The sequence below is a fragment of the Heptranchias perlo genome, chromosome 19 (assembly GCF_035084215.1).
Source record: "Heptranchias perlo isolate sHepPer1 chromosome 19, sHepPer1.hap1, whole genome shotgun sequence".
In the NCBI taxonomy this organism is placed as follows: domain Eukaryota; kingdom Metazoa; phylum Chordata; class Chondrichthyes; order Hexanchiformes; family Hexanchidae; genus Heptranchias; species Heptranchias perlo.
Genome location: NC_090343.1, coordinates 8,320,878 through 8,329,454, shown reverse-complemented (window position 1 = coordinate 8,329,454; position 8,577 = coordinate 8,320,878). Strand labels below are relative to the sequence as shown.

The following is an 8,577-nucleotide window of genomic DNA, read 5'->3' as shown; positions in this document are numbered from 1 at the left end:
GTAACTTCTATTATTCATGATAACTTTAACTAAAAGAAAGCCTAAAACGAACTGCACTACATTTGGGAGGGGGGGGAGGCAATATTTGTTTTGTAATTAGATTCACTAATTATATTTATTCCTTAACAAAAAGTCAGTGTTGAAAATGAAAGATCTCGGTGTAATCTGACCCGAGTCTGGATGGAAATATCTTCCCCATTCAGTGCGTGTATATAAAGTGGGTGTTACTTGTTCCTCCCCCCCCCCCCCCCCCCCGGGGCTGGGAATGAGCCAGTCCTCAGACTGTATCAACTGGAAATGATACATTTGTATCCGCGCTTGTTGATTGCAACAAAACTCGCGGCCGCGCTTCGCTACTTTGTAACTTTACCGGCACTTTGCAACATCCCAGGGGGAGGGAATGCAGCGACCCAGCGGTTCCCAGACCGACAGCGATACGTCCGAGGGGGCAGGAGGAATACAAAGCATCCACTCCGAGAACATCCCAGAGACTCACAATGTACCCGTGAGAATCCTCATTAGACCCTTCCCGCCCGTGCTGGACGAAGATAAAGTGAGGAGTTTAATGGAGACTATAAAGGTATAACATCTGGAACATTTTATTTACATGGGATATTAAAGTGCAACTATCCCTGAATGAGTGGGACAAATATTGATGAATGAGTACGGGGCTGCCGACTAGAAGTTAATAGACACGTTGAAGTAAACCATTTTTTAAAAGTACATTCCTAACGAGAATCTAAGTGATGTGCTTTACTGAGCGTGGCTTTGACTGGAGGTCCAAAGAAGGCTTGTCAATTAAGATTATATTATTTGAAATGGAAATTTAAAAAAAAATCAATATTTCAATTAACCAGTTTTTTTTAAAAAAGCTGCTGGGTGCTATTGGTGTGGATATAATGGGGGTGGGATGGTTTGCACTCACTGAATGAATCCCAGCCTTCGATTTGTAGTTTCTGTGTTTATTGACGATTGAATGGATCAGCTGTGGTCGTGACAAGAGTTGAAACTTTCTGTTTCGATATCTTCCGGTTCAGGGAAGTGATGGAGCCGCTGAATATAAACTTAATAGTCTTCAATTCAAAATGGAACTTCAACATTGATCCAACCCAGAGAGAAAAAAAACAACTTTGATTTATATAAAGAACTATTATTTATGTAGCGCTTTGTCAGGTCTCAAAGCGCTTCACATCCAATTAATGACTTTAAAAGTGCAGTCACTTGATTTGTCAGCAAAGGGGCAGGCAGCAGCAGTATCCTGCCAACAGCAAGGAATAACCTTTTAATCTGTTGGTTAAGGGAGAATTGGTGACCAGACCAGTGCTCCTCTTCAAACGGTGCCGTGGGATCTTTTCGGTCTTGAGTTAGCTGTGGCTCAGTGGGTAGCACGCTGGTCTCTGAGTCAGAAAGTTGTGGGTTCAGGTCGTGCTCCAGAGAATTGAGCCCAGGATCTGTGCTGACACTCCAATGCAGTCCTGAGGGAGTGCTGCACTGTTGGAGGTGCCGTCTTTCAGATGAGATGTTAAACTGAGGCCCCGTCTGTCCTCTTAGGTGGATGCAAAAGATTCCATGACATTCTTTTGGAGAAGAGCAGGGGGAGTTCTCCCCGATATCCTGGCTAATATTTATCCCTCAACCAATTAAGCTGTTTGTGGGATCTTGCTGTGCACAGATTGCCACATTTCATACATTACAAGAGTGACTACACTTCAAAAGTATTTAATTGGCTGTAAAGCACTTTGGGACATCCTGAGATTGTGAAAGGCATAAATGCAAGTCTCATTCCTATTTGTTTTGCAATCAAAACATATTTGATTCATAGTAATACTTTTTGAAAAGACATTTTGGATACCTGACAGTAATGTGTCCGCACCCCAAGGAAAGAAAACTACCAGTAACTAAATTGAAAGTAACTAGTCACGTCACATAGATATTAAAAATATCTAAACTTTATTATGACTTGAATTGTGATCCTATTCCCTATTTTCCTCAGTATGGATACTTAAGTGTGTGGAGCTGTGTTTATTTTTCAGAATGATTGCCTTAAAAATGTGATCTCAATTTTGAATCGGAATTGCGGACTCTCGCACCCTGTGAGTGACCTGCTCAGAACTCATTTGGTTCGTAAACTGAACAACGTAGGACAAGAGGAGTGAGACAGAATTCAGACCTATCCAAACACTATAAACATACAAAAACTAGAGATGAGAAAAGACCATCAGCTCTATCCATTTGATGATGCAACCTCATGAACTATCGTCCCCAAGTAATGCTAATTCCCGGGGAGACGAAAAAGACCTGCGACCAGTTTCAGGAAAAACACTGAAAAATTCCTCCCCAACTCCCTAAGGCAATCTCTGAGAGTCCATGGTCACATGACATCATGAGACATACTTAAACGCCTCCTGTTGTCCCCGTTTCTTTGGGATCATAGGACTATTCAGGTCTACCACCATCCATTGGACTGGTGCCAAAGGTCACAGCCATCTTAATCCATTATATCTCTGATACCCTATAATAGCCCTGTCTGCCAAAAATTTATAACGACCTCTGCCCCTCTCGCTAGGATATTCCGTGTGTTTAACATGCTCTGTGTGAAGAAGTTATATGTTAATTTGGATATTTATCTTTTCCTCCAAGTTCGAATCCTGTTCTAGAGCTTTTGTTAAGGCTGATTCTAGGACCCAGTTATTCCCTTCAAGACCTTAAATAACTCACGAAGGTATAGAAAATTATGACGGGACTAGATAGAGTGGATAGGGAGGGCCTATTTCCCTTAGCAGAGGGGTCAGTGACCGGAAGCATAGATTTAAAGTGATTGGTAGAAGGATTAGAAGGGAGCCGAGGAGAAATTTTTTCACCTGGAGGGTGGTGGGGGTCTGGAACTCGCTGCCTGAAAGGGTGGTAGAGGCAGAAACCCTCAATTCATTTAAAAAGTACTTGGATGTGCACCTGAAGTGCCGTAACCTACGGACCAAGTGCTGGAAAGTGGGATTAAGCTGGATAGCTCTTCTTCGGCCGGCACGGACACAATGGGCCGAATGGCCTCCTTCTGTGCCGTAACTTTCTGTGATTCTAAGGTCCTCTCGAAGTTGCCTTTTTCCAATGTAAACATCCCTAATCTTTCTTCATACCTCAGGCGTCCAATCCCATTTGTCAACTTCAGTTGCCCTTCTTTGTATTTTCTCTCAGGCCAGGATATCCCCCCTGTGGTATGGTGCCCAGAATTGTAACCAATACTCAAGGTGGGGTGAGTCAGTGCTTTGTACAAGCTAACTATCAATTTCCTGGACTTGTGCTGTATCCCTTAAGCTACACATCTTAAGAATCTATTTGCCTTTTGCACTACCACTGCGCATTGTGCTGACCGTTTAAAGGTGTTTTCCATTAAAGCCTCCAAATCCCTGTTCCTTGTCATTTCCTGTAGACCAGTCCCATTTAGTTTATACTCCCACTCATTGTTTTCCCCTCTCCGGCTTCATAGCTCGGTATTTTTCTGCATTAAATGACACGTCCCATTATTTTGGCCTAATCCCCCAAACTATCCTGATCCTTCTGCAACTGGTCTGGCCTGTTCCTGTAACAGAGTGAGATACATCAAAATAGATCACAGTGCATTCAAAATAAACTCCGCTGAGTGAGTTGACAGATCTGTCTCTAAACCTCCATGTGGTCAGATTGATTGCATCATTCTATAAACTTCCCAACCACCTATCCCAGAATATTCTCCCTTTCTCTCCATTTCCATCGTATCCTGAAGCCTGCGACTCACGTTTGGTGCTAGCAGCTCTCTGGTGCCTTACCCAAGTGGCTAATCTTGTGCCATGAGGGGGACCATGAGTGTTGGCAAGACCATGGGTGGCATGACAGCCAAGCTTGGCCATGTACTCACCAAACATCCACACTCTCATCATTTTCCAGCAGGGACCACTGTATAGTGGTCAGAGGCGTCCACCTTATCCTAATGGCTCAGCGAGTTTATCCAGTAAGTAGCTGAACTGTACGGACGAGGAAGGACCCAAGTTTGATCCCAGGTCTTGCACATCATGAACTGATCTCAGCTGTTGGGGTGGCCACAATTGACCGCCGAGACCTCGGGATAGGGGGGAGAAAATCAAGTAAGGTTCCTGCTCCTAATCCTACTTCTACTGGAAACTTGTAGATGTCAGATTTGCCGCTGTGGTCAAATAGACTGCCAAGGCTCATACATAGTGTTGCCAACCCTGGTTGGACATATTCCTGGACATTTCATCATGTGATCTCCTGCCTCGAACCAGCCCCGCCCCCACACTCTCACCATTGGTTGCCCGACCTTTCCATCCTCACAGTGCACCTCCTTCCCAAACCAATCGGAAGGGTAGATGCAGAGAGGCTCTTTCCTCTGGCTGGAGAGTCTAGAACTAGGGGTCATAGTCTCAAGGGAAGAGGTCGGCCATTTAGGACCGAGATGAAGAAAAATTTCTTCACTCAGAGGGTTGCGAATCTTTGGAATTCTGTACCCCAGAGGGCTGTGGATGCTCAGTCGTTGAGTATATTCAAGATTGAGATTGATGGATATGTGGACACTAAGGGATAGGGCAGGAAAGTAGAGTTGAGGCAGAAGATCAGCCATGGCCTTATTGAATGGTGGAGCAGGCTCGAGGGGCTGTATGGCCACGTAGACTCTTTGTTACCCGATTGGATGATTCTTGTCCATCAGTCAAACAGCCTTTTTTTTCCTCACCTCCCAATATTTTTATCACTAGTAAGCAAAAGTGTTTAAAGAAATGTTTTTAAAAACACTATTTTGTTTAACGCCCCTATGATTTTTCTCCCAGGTGTTGCACACAGCCAGTGTCCTGGAGATTAGTCTTTAATTCATGGAGTCTCCAGGGGAATCCTGGAGGGTTGGCAACCCTACTCCATACATGAACAATAGCCTCTTGGGTGAGGTACTGGAGGGCTGACAACAGAGCACAGGTTATCCACAGTGATGTCATCCTACACAATGCACTGCATGGGTGACCAGCTTTTCCATTTTACCATGTCCACTCCTCGCTCTCTCTTGAAATGTTTCTCCAAGTACCATTCAGTGGTGAAGGAGCAAACAGGGCAGATTAAGATCGGGTTGAGACAAATCATCCTCCTAATTTTTTATCAACTTTATTTTCTTGCTTGTGCGGTTGAGATTTTACCTTAATTTGACATTTCACCCCAACCCATGGCCTATCCGAGATCAGGAGATCACCTATTGGAGATTCTAGATCCCAGCACAATGATAAAGAACATTGGCAGACTAGTCCACTTGTGCCTCTTTGCTTCAAAGTACCTGACTCTTCCATTTTGAATGTTAGTTTCCCAACCCTCGGACTGGTTGATCTCACTTCCTGTTCCCTGCTGAAAACAAAGACTGCAACGATTTCTTTCTTCCACAGAACGCAGACGAATTGCACGACGTGCCTCTGATAGATGTCCTCTGGATCCAGGGTCATCAAGGTGGGGACTATTTCTATTCATTCGGAGGGTGCCATCGATACGCTGCCTATCAGCGGCTGAACATGGAAACCATTCCTGCAAAGATTATCAAGTCCACCATTGCAGATCTTCGGATATACTTGGGATCTTCAACCCCTGACCTTCAGTGATTGAACAGAGTGCACCCTGGCTATCTCCTGATGTTCTGCCTGTCTGCTAATGGGACCATTTCTTTTTCTAATTGCAAAATATATATAATATAATGCTCTGGAACATCTCATTCCTACTATGGACAAGGAAAAGATACAATTGTCTTACATCTTTGTGGGATATTTAAACAGCTTTAAGATTAAATGATTTCCTTGACCTAAAAGTTAAATAAAAACAAAAGGGTCTAGAGGAGGGCGGAAGCAATGGACTAAGATAGCTCTTTCACAGAGCTGGCACTGGGTTTTGATAGGGTAAATAAGGAGAAACTGTTTTCACTGGTAGGAGGGTCGATCACCCGAGGTCACAGATTTAAGATAATTGGCAAAAGAACCAGAGGGGAGATGAGAAGGAACGTTTTTACGCAGCGAGTTGTGATGATCTGGAATGTGCTGCCTGAAAGGGCGGTGGAAGCAGATTCAATAATAACTTTCAACAGGTAATTGGGGGGAAACAAAAATGAAAAATTTGCAGGACTATGAGGGAAAAAGCAGGGGAGTGGGACTAAGAGTTGGCACATGTACGATGGGCCAAATGTGCTGTATCATTCTATGTATGTTTGCGTCTGTATGAGGAGTGGGCTACAAAAGACACCTTGGTGTCCCTTTTGGATTTGTCTGAAATGTCCAAGTGTCGATCAGTACTGTCTTTCTGTGCCAGCTGAGTCCAGTGCAGGTAAGTCTAGCTGCAGATGTTCTGATGAGTAACACCTGAAGCTGCCCATCTGTGAGTTCCAGCCACACCACCATGAAAATCCAGATTGAGAGAAGGGCAAACTGGAATTTCAAAGCTCCATTAACAATGATTTATGATGTCACTTGTCCATGTTTTCTTTTTGCATTTTTTTTTAAAGAGAAGTTGTTCATGTGGTAAATGGGAGTCTGTAACTCTGGCATAGATTCGCAAAATGTGGGTTAATATTTCAGACGGGACTCTTATCACTGAAATGTTAACCTCTCTTCCTCTTTCACATGCTGCCGTTTGTTCCCAGTGTTTTCCATTTTTTTAGTTTACACTCCTAACTTTGCTGCTTATATGTTATGTGACCATTTATCACTTGCATCAGTGTTGCATGTCAGTACATCAGGTTTGAACAGTATCCTCATCTCCTTGTGTAATTATTGTCACAAAAATGACAAAACTACCACTGGGGGGCAGTGTGCCACACAAATAGATTCAGAGGTACTTTCTCAAGCAGAAATATGCGAGCACCAGATAGTGCTGAAGCTCCAATGCACAGACCTGAGGAAAGTTTTATACAGGAGAAAACTCAGCCAAGTGTCAAAGATGTAGCCATATTTGCTTGGGATTCAGGGGCTGCTTTGAATATCAGAATCTTATTTATTCTTGTTTGATACAAAATATACTAGTAAACTAAATAATTAAGATAACTATAAAAAGTGTTGATGAAGGTGTCACACTTCAAACAAGGCGGAGGGCTGGAAGGTCTATGTGCTCTGTCCCATAGTGCATTAAGATGAATTTAATGCCCACTATTAAGACTTACGCCTCTCTTTATACTTGTGCGGAAGGAAGTTTTTTTTTTTGTGTTGCTATGGGGAACTGGTGGGGTCAAGGGGGATGTTTACACTGATTTCAAACATTGCAGCAAAAGTCAATCCTGTCCGGCGAACTGTGAGTGATCACTAGAGACACTAACATTTCGGGGGGGGTGGGGAGAAGAGAGACATCTATCCCTAGCCCTAACCCACCACTGATGGGTACCCTCCCAGACCTCGCTTAAGTGATCAATTTTCATGTGTGAGCATTGACAATGAGTGTTGACAGAATCTTCGACTGTGAGGAACAACATGGTTGAGTCCGATCCCAGCCCTATGGGGACGATGGATTGATGCTAGGACAATGGTGTGATCACACCAGTAACTGCAGACCTTGTCTGTACCACCTGCCACTGCGAACAGAAACATGGCGACATCTTAAATGTAACCTGATGAATTAAGGGAGGAGTTAAAAAAAAACAGGTCAGTCCCATTTATATTTAGAAACAACTTTAAAGTTCGTACCTAATATATGTTGTAATAAAATGATTATATTATCAACCTGGGTACATTATTTTTCTTGCAGTGGTCATGACCAGGACCAGATGTCCTGCAATATCTTCCCAAGTGGCCATTATTCATGTATGAATCTAGATCAATGATTGTCGGTGAGCTGAGCCTGATCATATCTGTCCCCAACCATCGCAAGCACGTTGCCTGCAAGGGTTGTTGGAGAGTGATCCACGTCATGATAGCTGGACAATATTCCCCTTCCTAACCCAAGGCATTAAATCCAATTACAATGTCAATATCACTAGCTGGAGACCAACCAACTCAACACAGACTGGGAGTCAAACTTTCCTGATCAGTATGACTCAGCAATTTGTTAGATAAACTTACTAATGCCTTTTACTTCCTCCTAAAACTTTTATTCTGGCTGTTATTTTCTTCTGTCAGCCTTGGCTCAGTGGTAGCATTCTTGCATCTTGAGTCAGAAGGTTGTGGGTTCAAGCCCCACTCCAGAGGTTTGAGAATTATATTCTAGACTGAGGTCTCAGTGCAGTACTGAAGGAGTACGGTAATTTGGATGAGATGTAAAAGATCCCATGGCACTCTTTGAAGATGATCCGGGGAGTTCTCCCACTGTCCTTGCCAACATTTATCCCTCAACCGTCACCAGATTATCTGGTTATTTATCTGGTTGCTGTTTACGGACTCTTGCCATGCACAAATTGGCTGTTGCGTTTTTCTACGTTACCACAGTGACCACTTCAAAAGTACTTCATTGGCTACAAAATGCTTCGGTACATCCTGAGCACGTGACAGGTGTTATATAAATGTAAATTCTCTCTTTCTATTTATTCCAACCTCTATTTTGGAGGTGAGAGCAAGTTTCTTTTTAATTTAAAAAAAATGT

General features: G+C 43.3%; 1 protein-coding gene across 1 annotated transcript; it reads left to right on the top strand.

The window, feature by feature from the left end:
- Positions 1-279: 279 nt before the first annotated feature.
- Positions 280-7,721, top strand: srxn1 (sulfiredoxin 1 homolog (S. cerevisiae)). The gene is made up of 2 exons (XM_068000762.1): positions 280-580; positions 5,415-7,721. Exons 1-2 carry the CDS (start codon positions 401-403, stop codon positions 5,622-5,624), a joined length of 390 nt encoding a protein of 129 aa, XP_067856863.1. The 5' UTR covers positions 280-400; the 3' UTR covers positions 5,625-7,721.
- The last annotated feature ends 856 nt before the right edge of the window (positions 7,722-8,577 follow it).

Coding starts and splice junctions, on each gene's coding strand:
- srxn1 (XM_068000762.1), top strand. CDS start 401: ATGCAGCGACCCAGCGGTTCCCAGACCGACAGCGATACGTCCGAGGGG. Junction 581..5,414: donor GTTTAATGGAGACTATAAAG/GTATAACATCTG, acceptor TTTCTTCCACAG/AACGCAGACGAATTGCACGA.